General features: G+C 40.1%; 1 protein-coding gene across 1 annotated transcript in view; it reads left to right on the top strand.

The window, feature by feature from the left end:
• sez6l.L (seizure related 6 homolog-like L homeolog) overlaps positions 1-18,773 on the top strand; it is a 210,807-nt gene that overhangs the window by 182,141 nt on the left and 9,893 nt on the right. Inside the window, exons 15-16 of the mRNA XM_041566129.1 lie at positions 2,476-2,590; positions 17,489-17,591. Of these exons, the coding sequence (XP_041422063.1) occupies positions 2,476-2,590; positions 17,489-17,591 (218 nt within the window). The remainder of the gene's footprint in view (positions 1-2,475; positions 2,591-17,488; positions 17,592-18,773) is intronic.

The following is an 18,773-nucleotide window of genomic DNA, read 5'->3' on the forward strand; positions in this document are numbered from 1 at the left end:
AGGCGTAAATTCGTTACACTATGCTAATTCACTAAAGTGCGAAGTTGCGTCCTGTGCGCCGAACGCTGACGACTTTTTGCTACCGATACTTCTTCCATGTGAGCATTTCATAGCGAAGATTCGATAGCTAGTGATTTTAGGCCAATTTCAATCGGGCGGGTACATTAAATTTGTACGGACATCTTTATTAGAGATGATGGTGCAAATGCTTGGCCACTTTTTATTATAAATGTCCAAGGAACCTTAATAAAGACAAAAGAGATCATCTAATGCCCTAGACATGAGCCCACTGTAAAATTAATGTTCCATGGCCCTCAAATGTCTGGGGAAAAATGTTTACCCAAAAAAGTTTGTTATGAATTTTGCAGGCAATCTCGCTTAAAAAAAAGGAAAAGTCGCCAGCGTTTTTTCAACTTTAATGCATTTTCTGCAGACAGGATATGATGGAAGTGACATAAGATCTATTTTATTTTTAGCAGTTCGCTGGTCTAAGGTGGTGAAGTCAACTGTGGCGAAAGAGGTAACATTCAGTAAAATCCGCACTTTAGTGAATTTGCGGAGCAACGACCATTGGCCTGAGCAAAAAGTTGCCTGGTGATAGAGTGTGAACGAATGCTAGCGACGGTCTCTTTCGCTAGCGAATTGTCGTCTGCGACCTGGCGATGTCCCTGTGGATGTGATTTCTGGCGAAAATTCACTAGCGTTAGCAACTTCGCCCTTTAGTAAATCTGCCCAATAGAATCCACACATCAATTTGGAAAACTCACAATTATGGGAAGGCCATTTACCTTAGACTCTATTTTAAATAATTATCAAATAATTATTTATCAAATAATTAATTTTCTCTGTAATAATAAAGCAGTAGCCAGTACTTGATTCTACCTACAATATAATTTATCCTTATTGAAAGAAAAAATCCTATAGGCTGTAATTAATGCTTAAATTATTTTTAGAAGACTTAAGACATGGTGATTCAAATTATGGAAAGACTCCTTATCTGGAAACCCAAGCATTCTGGATAACAAGTCCAATACCTGTACTGAGAAAAACAAAAAACAAATTTTTATACTGAAGATTAGTTGAACAAAACTCTGGAACCAGAATTCCAGAAATAAGCACAACAATTTTACATTTAGTCTTTGAATGTTAGCACAAAGGTAGATTCATGTAGGGCTGAAATATTTATCATTTTTGAGGTTCAACATGTTCAACACAAGTTCAATTTATAGGGCTTGTGCTGAAAATATTTTTTTGACTATTTTTGGTAATCACAAGGCAATCTAGTTATCCGAATTGTCCCTTAAAATGTGAATACAACGATACCGTTGGGTAGTTAGTATTCAGATAAAATGAACTATAGACAAAACCTGAAGCAGAGGAAAGGGAGATGTTAAAATACAATGATTAGAACAGAATGGAATTATAGAAGAGAGCAATGGTGTGAGGATTACTCACCCTGGTGGCCTAGTGGGCCGGTGGGGACGCCTGCTGCGCTCTCTGCGGGGATGCCCGCCACGCCGGTCTTCCTCCTCTGATGCACCGGTTCCTAAGGGTGCGTGCGGCGCGCCTCCTCCCAGTTTATAGGCGCAGTCGCGCTGGCGTAATAACACCTGCGCGCAAGGGCACGAAATTTTCACATATTTAAAGGGACAAATTGTATTTTATCATTGCCCGTTATAGGTTTTCTCCTAGTGAGTTCTTGGTGGTTCTGTGCTGTTAAGCTTCTGAATTCTGTGATCTGATTACCTTTTGTGACCCCTGCTGGTTCAGAACCCTTCGCTTGGCACCCCCCTTATTTAAGACCTGGTGGCATCCAATTAGCCGAGGGCTCCTCCCGAGGTGAAAGGCGGCTGTTAAAGGCGGAAGCAAGTGCAGAGAACAGGGTGCTTAGCGTTGGTTCTGAATTTAGGGTGCCGACCGTGACAAATGGTTTGACATTGAGGGGGTTATTTATTAAGGATCGAGTTTTGTTTTCCACTAAAATTTGAGTTTTCGAGTTTATTGTTTGTGGTCAAAATTCACATTTTCAGGTTAAGAAATAAATCAAATCTGAAAATACACCATCTAAAACCTATCAAGGTCATGTAGGAGTCGATGGCAGAGGTTCCTTGAACCATTTGATGTTAATAGCCTTCATGAGGTTAGAGTTTTTTCTGAGGGTTTGCCTGAAAACTCGATCAGTTTGAGTTGATTTCTGCAGAAAACTCAATTAATCTGAGTTTTTGGTTTTTTAACCCTGAACTCAATGATTCTTGTTTTTCCCATTAGAGTTTTTTTTTAATTAGAAACCATTCCAGTTGTGAGTTCATTCAAGGTATATAAAACTCTAAAATTCAAACTTTGATGAATAACCCCCTTAGTTGTTTATATAATAATACCATTAAGTTACCTATTCTGAAGGTCACAAAGTGATAAAACTAGGTGAATATTATACTGAGCAGTAATTGCATAACCAAAAGTCTTATTCTTTCCTAGTGGCAGAAGCAGCGGCAGAGACCTCTTTAGAAGGTGGAAACATGGCACTGGCTATATTCATCCCCGTTGTGATCATTTCTGTCCTGCTTGGAGGAGCTTACATTTACATAACAAGGTATGCCAATTAGGTATGGTACAGCTTTGCTCTATTTTAGAATCTAGCTCTGGATATATTATTATGAAAGGCATCCAGCAACGCTGCTGTGAGACTGCTTCATGGCGGGATGCCAGAGCACTGTAAGGATCTAACTGCCTCACTAGTAGTGCCTAGGACTGTTCCTTGTCTCTGGAGAATACAGAATGCTATTTCTTCTGCTGAAAAGTCTGTTTCATTTAACACAGCAGATGAAAATAACAGGGCAATGCACTGTAAGCAATTTCTGAAATGTAGGGGAAGAAAAGTAAAATGTAATCATTATCCCTCCTTTGATATGAATCCCCAGATATAGTGCTGGGCTTCTCATACAGTTCATCTTTGTCTCCTCAAGTCAACCCTTTCCCAAATGTCATGTTTCCCTAGTTCATCCGCCATGGAAAATGGTAAAGAATCAGTTGTGCACATTGCCAAATCAGAACTGAAGTGTATTGAAATATAATAACACAAATAATAAAGTGCTTACTATCTGGATAGTTCACAAACAAAAATGCGAACAAATTCACAAACAAAAATACAAATCTAATTACAACTAAACGTAAAAGAAAATTTGGTAAAATTTTGGTAAATAAAGGCACCTAACACATCTACAGATCCAAGCAGAACCTTATCATCCAACAAGAGGAAACAATGATACAGTATCTTGCAAAAGTATTCAGATATGTATGTGGAAAGCCCTAGTTTTATGCATTCCAGGTAATAAAGTAGGGGATAGTACTGGATGCGGGATTCTCTACACATCTATAGGCTAGAGCCCCCCTGTCCCCTGGGCCTGCTCACGACCCATGGAGTCTGCTTCCTCTATAGTTTAAATTGAAATCCTAAGCAAAAAGGAATATATTGGTTATATGTGTAGTGTGGAAGAAAAACAGCAAGAGGAAGGTATGTCAACTGTGATTGCCCACGTTATAGTAAACAAACAAATATTTTGTGTTCTCATTGCAATCTAACCATAATAAAGAGAACAGAATCATTATATCTGTAACAGATCCCATGGCCATATCGCACAGCCTTTCTTTGCCCCATTCTTGAAATGGTTTTAATAAATTGCTTGCAAATAGCAATAGACCCAATTTCCACAAGATTTTTTTTCAAATATTGTCCAGTGTGCTTGGTACCAGTCAGTTGCTGCTATTGGCTCAACATTATCCTGGCATAGCATCCAGTCTACATGTTCTTTGCATTAGTTCTTGTTTGTGTACTCTATTTACTGTATATGGCTGAAATTACAATAAAATTCACTTGACTTGACTTGTGCCTAATTTATCAGAGCAGGCTGGACAGACACATAGGAGCTCAGTTGTTATTAGCGTGTATTGGCACAAATACCTTGGGGAATGGCATCAATGCAAGTGTAATATTACTTACTGGCGGGGACGCCTTCGCGTGGCATCTCCTAATGACGTGCGCTTCTTTGTTTGATGTGAGCACTGCATCTGACGTCATCGTGCATGGGGTGAAATTCTAATATTTAAAGGGACCAGGCACAATTGTTCACTGCCCAACATAGTTCTATTTTCCAATAGTTACAGGGTGCAATTTTCAAGTGATCTATTCCTGACCTTGTCTAGTTTGCTGCCTGCCCTGACCCTTGCCTGTGTACTGACTATTCTCTTGGATCCTGCTTTGTACTGCGGTATTGGTGTGTTTGACCAAGCCTCTGACCTCAACTATACTCTCGTCTCCTGTAATTGTACTGCTTCTCCTAATTGGTATTGACCTGTCCCTTGACCACACTCCTTGTTCTCCGTTCCTGCTGCAAACTTAAAGGGGAAGGAAACCTAGTCGGCGCAAACCCCCCACCCCCCTCCCGTTGTTGCCCACCCTCCCTCCTCCCCCCTGGCCTACCCGTCCCGCTGGGCAAATGCCCCTAACTTGTTACTTACCCTTCAGCGCAGGTCCAGTCCAGGGAGTTCACCGACGACATCTTCTTCCACGCAATCTTCTTCCTGCTGTGAACGGCGTTTTGGCGCATGCGCAGTAGGATCGTTTCGCTGGTACGAATCTACTGCGCATGCGCCAAAAGTCAAGCGCATGCGCAGTAGATCGTACCGGCGAAATGATCCTACTGCGCATGCGCCGTTCAAAGTAGGAAGAAGATCGCGTGGAAGAAGATGTCGTCGGTGAACTCCCTGGACTGGACCTGCGCTGAAGGGTAAGTAACAAGTTAGGGGCATTTGTCCAGCGGGACGGGTAGGCCAGGAGGGAGGAGGGAGGGTGGGCAACAAACGGGAGGGGGGGTGGGGGGTTTGCGCCGACTAGGTTTCCTTCCCCTTTAAGGTTCCCTTGTCTGCCCAGAACTCTCTCCTTGGTCCTCTCACATTAAGACCTGGTGACATCCAAGTAGCGGAGGACTCCTGCCAAAGTGAAAAGCGGCTATTATAGGCGGAAGAGTGCGCTGTGCATGGAACCTTGGGGTTTGTTCTGGGTTTGGGATTCCACACATAACAGCAAGTAATGAGTCTTCTGATGTTTGGCATAATATTTGTGGCCTGACTTACAAATGAGTGCTAGGAAGTCAGGTTGATGCATGTTTCTGTAGCACAAAGCAGGCAGCAGTTCAAATTTAGACCTAGAAAACTGTTTTTAAAAAAAAAAAGTGATATTCCCAGGAATGAGTTAATAGATATACAGAGATACAGTATATAGACAGAGATATTTAGAAAGTGGTGGTATCCTATTACAACTTTTGAGAAAAGCGCTGGGCCTAGTAATGACCTAGCTGACAACATTGAAACAAAGGTTTAAGTCATACTTAATCTACCCAACGGGATGGCCTTACTCTCAATAACCATGATTCCATTACTATCCAGGAACGTGGCAGCAACTCTACATGTACAGTATGTGCTTTTTACTGTACTGGAACGTGTGCTCCATGTAAAACTTTGACTCAAATGCAATAATTTCTCGTGTTGTCATTTGCAGACTTCTGTGACTTCTAGCAGCTGTGTTTCTTTGTTTTGATTTATTTCCATTGGTTGCATTGCCTGTTCTTATTGCCCTCCATTTTAAATATTAGCACTTTGTTATAATAATCATTTTAATAATACTTATTCCTGCAGGCAAAGTTTTCTTATTTAAAGTAATAATGTTTGTTCTTTGCTTTGCGCTCTGCGATTTTGTAATCGTCTCATTGTGCTGCCGCACTGTCCCCTGCTTTGCTCGTTTCCTTTATCCGAAAGTCATGTATTCATTATGTATGGATGGAAAATATTTGGAATGCTGCAAAACAGATGCCTTAGGGAGTCAATAAAACATATGGCTGACAAACAGCAGCCTTATGACTATTTTGATTAATCACTATCTGGGTTTCTTTGCTGGGAGCTTAACCGGTATGTGACAGGTGGAAGTGATTAATCTGGTGAGTGTATTTACATTCCCTAAATGAATTAAGTTATTCCCTATACATAAAAGATCAAGCAGTAGTCACCCTACATAAGGAATCGTTGTAGCACTATGAAAAGTTTGTTTAACTAAAAGATTTTACTAAAGAAATATTTTTGACGTTTATTTCTGCTAAATTTGGTGGCAGATTGAAAGAAGGAAGGGGGGATGTTATATATTGATTGTTGATGTAAGACCAGTAGATGGCGGTGTTACACTGAGATGTGTCATTCTACTCTGCTGATAATTGTTTCCCTAGCATCTGCCTCTCTGCTATTTAGCCATGCTTTCCTCCTGAGTAAAGTTTATTCTACTCCTAGCTGCTGTGAACATTTTCTGTACTACTACAGGGTCAAGAACTTAATAGGGGAGGTATCTGAATTTGTGCTGATTGCCATAAGAAGGGCGCGGGCTGAGGTCCTGTGATGCCCAGAGTAATCTTATTCCTGAATTCCAAACTGAAGAACAAAAAGCTAAACAAAAGGAATAAAAGATGAAGATACAAAAATGCAATTTGAAGGTGAACTACCAGTTCAATGATAGGAAACATGTAGGGGTTTGACAAGCGCAAGAGTGGAGAATAATACAGTTAACTAGGAACACACACACACCAGGGGAGAAGCTGAGTGAAAAACAGAGAGCCAATGAAAATACACCGGTACTGTCTCTCGCTTTAGATATGATGGACAAAGGATGGAGGGGATGAGTTGAGAGAGCTGAAACATCTCAGTGGGGAATAGTGGGAACGGTTAACTATGCCACTGGTATAGCAGCTGAGAATGGCCTGGGTGACTTACAACAGTTTAGAAAGTCTATTATAAAAGGTATGATGTGCTTGGGGATACATTTATATAAATAAGTATAATGTTTCAGGGCTATTGCTGTGTTGGCTTCTCTTAGAGCTATTTTCATTATATGGAGACAGGTCCCATTTAATGTACAATGAACAAGAGATAAAAAACGATTGGCTACCCTAATGAAGTCATTCTTTTAGGCCCCTCTCCCTGTCATTTATCTGTTTTAAAAATGGCGCACAGTTACCCTCCTTAGGGCTTGAGAAACGGCGAGAGTAAGCCTGAAATGTTGCCTGGTTGTTTGACCTAATAAATAGTTTTCACTTTTTGCAACAAAGAGGTGCTGCAGTGGTATTTTTTCCTGTATGTTACATAGTTAAATCGGGTTGAAAAAAGAAAAAGTCCATCAAGTTCAACCCCTCCAAATGAAAACCCAGCATTCATTCACCCCTCCCTACTCTCAGATAAATTCTATATACCCATATCTATACTAACTATAGTGTTTAGTATCACAATAGCCTTTGATATTAAGGGGCACATTTACTATTGGTCGAATATTCGACCGTCAAAGTAAAATCCTTCGACTTTGAATATCGAAGGATTTACCGCAATTTGTTCGTTCAAACGATTGTAGGAAAAATCAATTTTAATCCATCGATCGAACGATTTTCCTTCTATCCCAAATTGCCTAGAAAGCCTATGGGGACCTTCCCCATAGGCTAACATTGGTGCTCGGTAGGTTTTAGGTGGCGAAGTAGGTGGTCAAATTTTTTTTAAAGAGACAGTACTTCGACTATCGAATGGTCAAATAGTCAAACGATTTTTAGTTCGAATCGTTCAATTCGAAGTCGAAGTCGTAGTCGAAGGTCGAAGTAGCCAATTCGATGGTCGAAGTATTTTTTATTCCAATCCTTCACTCGAGCTAAGTAAATGTGCCCCTAAGTCTGTCCAAGAAATCATCCAAGCCACTATTAAAGGCATTAACAGAATCAGCCATCACAATCACAGTGCATTCCACAACCTCACTGTCCTCGCGGTGAAGAACCCCCTACGTTGCTTCAAATGAAAGTTCTTTTCTTCTAGTCTAAAGGGGTGGCCTCTGGTACGGTGATTCACTTTATGGGTAAAAAGGTCCCCTGCCATTTGTCTATAATGTCCTCTAATGTACTTGTAAAGTGTAATCATGTCCCCTCGCAAGCGCCTTTTTTCCCAGAGAAAACAGCCCCAACCTTGACAATCTACCCTCATAATTTAAGTCTTCCATCCCTCTAACCAATTTAGTTGCACGTCTCTGCACTCTCTCCAGCTCATTTATATCCCTCTTAACGACTGGAGTCCCAAACTGCACTGTCTACTCTAGATAAGGCCTTACCAGGGACCTATAAAGAGGCATAATTATGTTTTCATCCCTTGAGTTAATGCCCTTTTTTATGCAAGATTTAGTAGCCACATAATAACACTGCCCAGAATTAGACAACTTGTTATCTATAAAAACCCCAAGATCCTTCTCATTTAATGAAACTCCCAACACACTGCCATTTAGTGTATAACTTGCATTTATATTATTTTTGCCAAAGTGCATAACCTTGCATTTATTAACATTGAACCTCATTTTCCAGTTTGCTGCCCAGTTTCCCAATTTAGACAAATCACTCTGCAAAGTGACAGCATCCTGCATGGAACCTATTGTTTTGCACAATTTAGTATCATCTGCAAAAATAGAAACAGTACATTTTTAATGCCTATCTCCAGGTCATTAATAAACAAGTTGAAAAGCAAGGGACCTAGTACAGAGACCTGCAGTACTCCATTAGAAAATGTTCCATTTACCACCACTCTTTGTAGTCTATCTTTTAGCCAGTTCTCTATCCAGGTACAAATACTATGTTCCAGGCTAACATTCCTTGATTTAACCAGTAACCCATACCTCCCAACATGCATGGCAAATTTTTGACCACGCCCATTTTTGTGTCCACACCTTCTGTTACAGCATACCTCCCAACTGCTTAAGCAAAGTCTAAGTAAATCACATTCACTGCCATCCTAGAATCAAGGTCCCTACTTACCTTCTCATAAAAAGAAATTAAGTTAGTCTGGCAAGATCTATTACGTATAAAACCATGCTGGCAAAAACTCATAATATTATGATTTGCTTTATTAATCCTTCAAAAAGCTTTCCTACCACTGACATCAGACTAACTGGCCTATAGTTTTGAGGCTGAAAACGGGATCCCTTTTTGAATAGCTGCACCACATTAGCAATTCGCTAGTCTCTCTGCACTATGCCAGACCTCAAAGAATCCTGAAAAATTAAGTAAAGAGGTTTTGCAATCACAGAGCTAAGTTCGCTAAGTACCCTGGGATGAATACCATCTGGCCCCGGACCTTTGTTTATCTTAACATTAACGTTTAGTCTCTTTTGAATTTCCTCATGAGTGAACCATGAATCATTAGTTGTATTACTAGAATTACTTCATTAACTGGTTCCTCATTTGTGGAGACGGACAAAAAATATGTGTTCAGAATCTGTACTTTTTTTTGTTTTCATCAACCAGCTGACCCCCTTCTGATATTAAAGGTCCCACCCCGGCCCTTCCTGCTTTATTTTTTTACTATTAACATATTGAAAAAATAATTTTGGGTTCTTTTTACTGCTTGCTGCAATATCCTTTTCCATATCAATTTTAGCTTGCCTTATGGCTTCTTTGCATGATTTATTGGCCTCCTTGTACCTTATAAATGATTCGGCTGTACCAGCTAACTCAAAAGCCTTAAAAGCACATCTTTTCTTACCCACCTCAACACCAACACTTCTATTGAACCAAAAAGTTTTTGCTTTGCAACAACGTTTCTTGCTTACAAGGGGAATATGTATATTTATCAAGCAGCATTTTAAAGACTTCCCATTTGTGTTCTGTGTATAACCCTGTGAAAAATGTGATGTCTATGCAAACCCCTGGCAAAGGGTTTCCAGACTGCTTTGCCCCCAACCTATAAGATAAGGTGGTTGAAACACACACAACATTGACTACCCTTTAGTCTGAGTGACATATTAGAAGATTTAGAATGGCAATTTGGAACTACTATGGATCACCTCATCATAATCAATCTCGCCCCAGTAGAAAGTTGTGCATGTAAGATTCAATCTACATCCTGGCTCATCTTGTCTATGATATATCTGTATCTCTGAATGTATGAATGTGATGGAGAAACCTACCCAGCAGTTTTATATTTTGGAAGTGCATTGGGAACACCTTGTTATGCCCCAAACACACCCTGTTAAACCCCTGATTACACTCCCAGCTCTGCCCAGTGCAACTTGTTTCCATAACAGAGACTCAGCCTCTATATTATTGGGGTCACAAAGATACAGGGCAGAAGTTCTAGAGCACTAAGGGGCACAACGCTCTCACACTTCAACCCCAGGTCTGGCTGGGGTTGAAAAAAAAATTCTAGGCTAAAAAATACAGCGAAGGTGCAAACTGCAGCATCAGAAGAAGCAAGCCAGCCCTGTCTGCAGCTGTATGTACAGGGCCTGCAGTCTCCAATGAGGGCTTGGGATCATAGACAAGCCCCTATGTGTCACGAGAATTCAATACAGGTAGATAAGACACAATGCATGAGTTCTTGCCAAAGATATGAGGTCATTTCATATCCCAGTTCATCACTGAAGTACTGCTTGATTTATATCCCAATTTTTTTTCTCCAGGTAAAATAATAATGTGTAATATTAGCACTGCTTGCAGTTGATTCCCATAGAAGTCAGTGGGGTGATTTTAGGCGTTTTAGACTCACATACACAAATATGCCCCATAATTCACATTTCTCATAATGTATAAAAATGGCATACAGTAAATATGTGTTGTTAGGAAAACAGTTTATTTCTAGATATACTTGTTTAGAAATGCTATCGTGGATGCTCACAGCTATTGTTTATAGAAACTGCCATTTGTACAGTTACACATTTGTGTCATTAGCTCACATTTTTATTCCTTGTTGTAACTTTCAATTTGAGAAGCCACTATACCACACTGAGTTGGTTGATACCTTATGGAAAATAATCTTTAGAGAATTACCCTGTAACACATAAGCTGAATATTTAACCACAGAGCCTCAAAAATTGTACTTACCCATCAGTCTGACAACAGTTTTGGCAACAAAGATGATGTTCCCGACCATTGCTAAAATAACAATTTTGCTGCAAAATGTTACTGCAGCATGTAGAACACATCATGTACCACTAGATGGCACTAGAAGTTAAATAAAAGTTCAGGATAGGAACGAGGGCTCGTTTATTTCTGGGTTGGAGCTAATTCTGGTACAAACTATAATAAGTCCATAACTGCATCCCTTATCATGATGTGTGTTTAGCAGTTGAATCTACCCATAACATTAAGAGCAGTATCCAGTCAGATCTTTGCAAGTTAATTTTTTCCTGAGAATTCCTGGGTTCATTTATATTTTATTTCTGGCCCCTGCCCTCATTTCTGATCACATTTATTGGCTGCTTGCCCTGATAAATGCTTATCTTTGGGTGCTGTTGTTTGCTCCCTGCCTTGACCTCTGACTCAAACTAACCTAACCTCTACAACCATAGAACCTCCGCTAAGTTGGACTGCACATCTCTATTTATATCTAGCCGCCTGGTAGGGATTTGGCAATAGCCAAAATCAGTTCTGTCCGAATTCTGTGGTACGGAGGGCCATAAGTTTTCTGGCCTATATAGTTGAGCGCCGATAATGGAAGCCAGTGTTAACCACTCCCTGTTTTTTAAACCACACCCACTTTAAACCACACCCATGTTACCTCAAGACCATGTCCACACCAAAAAACCAAATGGTTGGTGCTCACTGCAGGGATATCACTCATCACTCAGATGTGAAAAAAGTTGTCATATTAAGCCCTTAATACCCTTAAATCCATATGCCTCATCCTCCCCTGTTGATCACACAGATCCCCCCCCCACACCACATGATTAAACACCTTAGGGGCCCCTAACAACAATTTTCAAATGCTAACAAACCCCCAGAACAAACCCCTACTAGGCTTATGTTTCATAAGCAGAGTATGGCACACACAGGTAGAGTATGGAACACAGAGGGAGCATAGGGAACGCAGCGTATGGCACACACAGGAAGCATAAAACAGGCAGTGTATGGCACACACATGTGGAGCATAGGGCAGACAAAGTATTGCACACATAGGGAGCATATGGCAGGCATAGTATGGCAAAAAAGAAGTTTTTGTACAGCACCAATCAATTTAAAATGCCTTTATTCGTACATTTTATGGCAAACAGCCTGGTCTGCGACATTTCAGGCCCTCAGGCCTTTTATCAAGCTTTTATCAATGGTACGTGCACCTTATATTGCTTTTATATTGAGGAATCCAGCTGACTCAAGCATATAGACATAGTATGGCACACACAGGGAGCATAGGGCAGGCAGAATACAGCAGGAAATAGAGAAACCTATCAGGACAACTCTAAGATGAACATTTCATACTGTGCTACATACAGTGACACAATGTATGAGTGTGAACAATGTGGGTAGTTTCAGTCTGGGTCTGAAGTGTGAACAGTACAGATCTTTAGGGGTGTGAACAATACAGGCGCTTACTGTCTGAATTTGAGTGTGTAAACAATTAATCTCAGTAATGATAATTTTTAAAAGCTTGCACATGGTAAGTAGACACAACACGCAGACTTTCATGTGGGGGCCACACAAGGGGGGGGGTTTCGGGCCACCAGTTGAACAGCACTGGCCTAAATAAAAGAAAGTTATTTTAGGTAGAGAGGAAAGGTGTGGAACTGATTGGCAATCTACCTATAAGAGTCCATGGGGCACATTTACTAAAGGGCGAAATGACAAATGCTGGCGATGATTCGCCAGCGTGACGTCATTTTGTTACTTCGGCGATTTACTAACGGCCACAGACACTAGCATTGCTTCGCACTCTAATGACACGCAAATTTTTCAATCTGACGAATGGACGTAAAAGATTTTTTACTAAATGTTACCTCTATCGCCAGACTTTTCTTCGCCAGCTTAGACCAGCAATACTTCCTCAATTTTTAGTGCAAAATTTTTCTAAGTCCCAAAAAACGCTGGCGTCTTTTTTCAGAGTGATAGCCTGCAAAGGTCCGTAAATTTATTTTTTGAGTAGCCACGTTCCCCCCTCCATTTCCTAACATATGGAGCATAAACTATACAGTGGGCTCATGTGTAGGGCATTATAACAACTCTATTTTATTTATTAAGGTTCCCTGGACTTGTGTAATTGAATGTATTTGCTGCAACATATACGTCCATGTAACTTTATAATTTCCCGCCGTATGCAAATTGGGCAACGCTTGTGCATCTTCGCTTTGATTGCCGAAGTAACGCTACCGAAAATTCACCAGTGTTTGGCGCCCTGGACGCAACTTTGCATTGGCATTGTCCTAGCGAATTTACACCTGGCAAAGTGTTGCGATGGCTACGAAGCCATCGCTGACGAATTTTCACCGCTTAGGGAATTTGCCCCATGATATTCGTGACATGAAGGCACAAGTAGTCAGACTAAACCTTTCTATCTTTAAGGGGTTATTTATTAAAAGTCAAGTTGTGTTTTTTCAAAGAATTCAAGTTTTTCGAGGTTAGATTCATTAAAAAAACTCAAATTTTTCAGGAAAAAAAAATTAAATTTTCAAAATGTATTATTACGAATCCAAAAATACTGTTTTTTGCCTTCATGATTTTGGTAGTCTTATGCAGGTTTTCACTCAAAAACTCGATAAATTCAAGGTATTCAAGGGTTTTTTTTAGCCTATAAACTCGTTAAATTCGAGGTATAAGAGTTTTTTCCCGATTGCATTCAATTGAGTTTTTTCCATTTTTTCATAAATAAGCAAACATTCAAGTTTGTTTAAATTGTGAGTTAATTTGAGGTAGAAAAAACTCACAACCCTCACAAAATCTTTAGTAACCTTAAATAAATAACCTTCTTTGTGTAAAGTCTCTAATGAACAGTGGCTGTCATTTCTACACTTGCCCTCCAAAATGTTACAACAACTGCAGTTTTTTTAATGGCACCATATATGCAAAAATATATTATGTGCACAATCATGTTTGCACTGCAGAGCCATTAAAAATCATAACGCAGCAATTCCCCAGGTTTCTCTCCCTCTGTCCTTCTGCAGTGCAGAGAGAAGGGTTTGATAAGTTGCAGCATTACATTCACAGTGACAGTGACTTGCTTGGCTGGCAGGGGCAGCTCCTTTACACATACCTAATACTGTGTGTAACCAATATCTTTCTCTCCTGCCATTAAAGGCACTCATCACATTAACAACCTAACATTTTAAGTTCACTATGTAATGGCACTACAGGCATCTAAACTAATTTTGCGTAAGGACCAGTTTATGTGTATAGACCCTACACACACAGAACATTCAGGTTTCAGTATGTACCAGGCATGCATTGTGCACCTCCGAATTGAACATGCAGTAACCATAGGTGTAAAAAGGGGTGGAGCCTATGCTGGAGTCATAACAGAGCTTCCTGTACTAAAGCTTTGCTCTCTCTACACTGGTCATCTTTGGAGAGGGGGCCTTCTATAATTTCCTTCATGAGCAGTAGAAAAGTGAAGGTGGCTTTATTTTTTTTTTAGAAGGATTTAGTATTACTTGTCAGTACTATATAGAAATACAGGAGACTTGAATGGTGCGTTCAACTCAGCACAGTGCAACCTACTACAGTGAATGCTGTACATGATAAACTCAATTTTACAGCTGATTACATCAGCCTGAAGTGTCAAAAAAGCTTACTGTTTTATTTTTACACCCACAACTGCAGTTTATTTGTGCATAATGCACATCATTCATAGAAAGATTTTTTTACTGTTTTATTATCCCCTACCTTTGTAATCATTCAAAAGATTCTTACAGTTATGGGATCTGTAATCTGGAAACCCTTTATCCCGAAGGCTCCAAATTAAAGAAAGGCTTTCTCCCATAAGCTCCATTTTAAAAAATGATTTCCATTTTTCTCTGAAATAACAAACAGTACTTTGTACTTGATGGTAACTAAGTTGCATGAATCCATATTGTTGGCAAAACAAATCCTAACTATCCAGAAAACCCAAGGTCTCAAGCATTCTGGATAACATACAACAATAAGAGGTTTACTGTCAAACTGTGTGGTCAAGAGATATTAGAATGTACAACAATAACAATGAGCAGTAATCAAATGGCAGCTATTAAATAAGGGTTGCTTCCCATCTTCACCCCTCCACAATTAGACCAATTTCTCTGGCAAATAGACTTTCCCACCCTATCACCACAGGAAGTAGCCTTCTTACACAGCCCTATTAAACAGCAAGAGGTCCTGGAAGCCATAAATGGGCTACCCAAAACCCAAGGGCCTCATGGGTTGCCTTCTTCATTTGTCAAAGCCCAAGAAGATGTACTACTTAACAAACTTTGCACTACATTAGCTGATGCAATAGAGATGGGCACCCTACTGTACCTCCATCATTCTATTCCGCATTTATGGAAATATTAAAAGAGGGAAAATACCCTTAGAAATCGGGCTCGCACCGCCCCATATCCCCAATAAACACAGACTTGAAAATGTTTGCAAACATCCTTGCCACTAGATTAGTAAAAGTGGTCACCACCATAATCCATCCCGACCAGCCAAGATTTATGCCCCAAAAATCAACTGCTATAAATCATAGAAGACTCCACACACATCTTCAAATTAATCACAACAATAAAGGCTCTAGAGTAGTGGTATTCATCGACTCTATTAAAGCATTTGACTCAATAGAGTGGCAATACCTATGGGCAGCAATGTGCAAATTTGGGTCTGGCCCAAACTTTATTAAATGGGTCCAATTGCTATATAAAACTCCCTCAGCCCAAATTAGAGTAAACAATGTCAACTCAAATGCCTTTCCACTGTCCCGGGGGTACATGACACAGATGCCCCCTCTCTCCCCTTTTGCTTGCAATTGCTATAGAGCCCTTATCAGCAACACTACAAGGCTTTCGCCTAGGTGCCCTAGAGGAAAAATTTACCCTCTATGCTGATGACTTACTGCTGTTCCTTAGGGATTCTAACCAATCATTTGAAAATGTCCTGCACACATTTGATTACTTTCGAGACTTCTTTGGGCAAGCTATAAATCGGGAGAAATCTGTGATCATGCCACTAGATCCTCTCCCAAGCCAGGTTGACACTGTCAAAGGGTTGAAATGCGTCACAAGTTTCAAATACCTGGGCATTAATGTACCCACTGATGTTAAGTCCCTTATGGCAAATAATGTAGAACCCATCCTGATACGCTTCAAACAAGCCCTCACAACCTGGACTAAACTCCCTGTGACCATATGGGGATGGGTAAATAGATATATAAAATTGTTTACTTACGGAAATGTTTTACATACTACTGAACTCACCAGTCCAGATCCCACTCTCATTCTTTAAAAGAGTCACCTCCTTGCTTATTTTCTTCCTCTGGCCCGACAACATGCCTAGATTCTCTTGGACATCCTTAACTGCCCCCCATATGCCACCCCCAATTTTGAGAAGACCTTATGGGATCCCAAGGGAGGCAAACTAAGCTCCAAGCTCTACAGGTCACTTATCACCTGCCTCCCAGCCCCATTTGATAAAGCCCAACAAAAGTGGCAGACCGTTGTCCCATCATTGGAACTAGATGACTGGGAGAGGCCATGGACGGCCTTTACGATTTTTTGATTTCTAACAGGGACCGCCTCATACAGTTTAAGTTCCCCCACCAGCTATACCTCAAATAATATATCTTAAAAAAGTTGGCAGAGCTGCTAAAACCAGGTGCCCTAAGTGTCGGCATTCAGAAGCCACATTTCACCACATAGTGTGGGATTGCCCATCGGTTTCCCAGTACTGGACAGAAGTGGTGGGCTATCAGGAGCACCTGGCATTCCCTGGGGCCTGCTCACCAGAAGTATGCTTGCTGGTAATAGTAGAAGGCGTACTCCCCCTAGCTAAGACCAGAATCCTTATCAAACCTGTTTTATTCTATGCCAAAAAAGCCCTGGTCATGAAGTGGATGGCTGTCACTGATAGAAAATGCTTTGGTAAATATAAAATTGGCAAATAAAGCAAAGGGGTGTCCCACTAAATTTGAGAAAATATGGTCCCCTTGACTGGAACTAGACCCAGAACAAGAACCCTGAATGTGCAATGTATACAACTACCTTAGCTCCTCTTGCATGACTATCCCCACCAATTATCTTGTATGCAATAACTATGTGTAACTTATGCTGTTGATTTGAGCAGTAGACATTACTATGTATGTTTTAAATTATGTTTGCTTGTTGTATTGCAACTTCTTATCCCCAACCCCTTCCCTCCACTTCCTTTTGAAACTCAATAAACACAAGCTTTCAAAAGAAAAAAAATAAGGGTTGCTTCCCTACAGACTTCGATTGGAAAGGTTGCCTTGTATCAGTAACTACTAGTCAAAAACATACACTTGCATTTTCAGGCAATAATAGTAATAGTGCAACCACTTCATATCAGTGCAAACTGGACTGTGATGACATTATTCTGATCACAATACTTGTTTTAGAGATCAAGATGCTATATGTGTCCTAACCATGCCAATATACACTAATATGTTCACTGAAAATGTGTATTTGTTTCCCCTTCAGATGCAGATACTATTCCAGTCTACGTCTTCCCCTTATGTACTCACATCCTTACAGCCAGATAACAGTAGAGACAGAATTTGACAATCCAATTTATGAGACTGGGGTAAGTAGGCTTTTACTATTCATTTGTCTTGGGAATAATGTGATTTAAGGAAAAGGAAAGGATATAATGATTTTCTCCCATGAGGCTCCTATCATAGGATTTAGAGCTATGAAGGCAAATGTTTTAAGTATGCCCCGTATGCCAAGATTCCTGGATTGTCCAAGGTCACGTTGTTATTCAAACCAGGATTTCTAGTCCCCGAGGTCACAGAAATATCACATAACCTCTAGGGAATCTTGTCCTACTTTGTGTCAAGTATTTGCAGTTTTTATTGTTGCTTCTTTTTGTTAAAGCCACATGACCCTATATGTCATTAAGCCAATATTTTCTTCAAGCAGACCTTTAAAGCTAGTTGTTACATGCTGTTGCATCAGAAGCAACCCACTAGCACTGATAATATGTGCAGATATACCCATATTATCACTGAAATCCATTTCTCAAAAGAGCAAACAGATTTTTTTATATTCAATTTTAAAATCTGACATGGGGCTATACATTTTGTCAATTTCCCAGCTGCCCCTGGTCATGTGACTTGTGTCTGTACTTTAGGAGAATAATGCTTTCTGGCAGGCTGCTGTTTTTCCTTCTCAATGTAACAGAATGTGTCTCAGTGGGACCTGGGTTTTTACTATTGAGTGTTGTTCTTAGATCTACCAGACAGTTGTTATCTTGTGTTAGGGAGCTGCTATCTTGTTACCTTCCCATTGTTCTTTTGTTTGGCTGCTGGGGGGGAAAATGGAGGGGGTTGATATCACTCCAACTTGCAGTACAGCAGTAAAGAGTGATTGAAGTTTATCAGAGCACAAGTCACATGACTTGGGGCAGCTGGGAAATTGACAATATGTCTAGCCCCATGTCAGATTTCAAAATTGAATATATATAAAATCTGTTTGCTCTTTTGAGAAATGGAATTGGAGTGCAGAATTCTGCTGGAGCAGCACTATTAACTGATTCATTTTGAAAAAAAATTATTTTCCCATGACAGTATCACTTTAAGGAACGGTATTTAAGAAATGATTTATCAAAGTATTTTCGCATGCGCTAATAGACATATTGCTAGCGTTAATTCTACCACAAGGCAGTATTTTAATCAGAATACAATATTTATAGAAAATAAATAATCCTAACGCATAATTCACAAACATCTTTAAGCAATAAAAGCATAAAATAGTGCGATAATTA

The sequence above is a fragment of the Xenopus laevis genome, chromosome 1L, assembly GCF_017654675.1.
Source record: "Xenopus laevis strain J_2021 chromosome 1L, Xenopus_laevis_v10.1, whole genome shotgun sequence".
Taxonomy (NCBI): Eukaryota; Metazoa; Chordata; class Amphibia; order Anura; family Pipidae; genus Xenopus; species Xenopus laevis.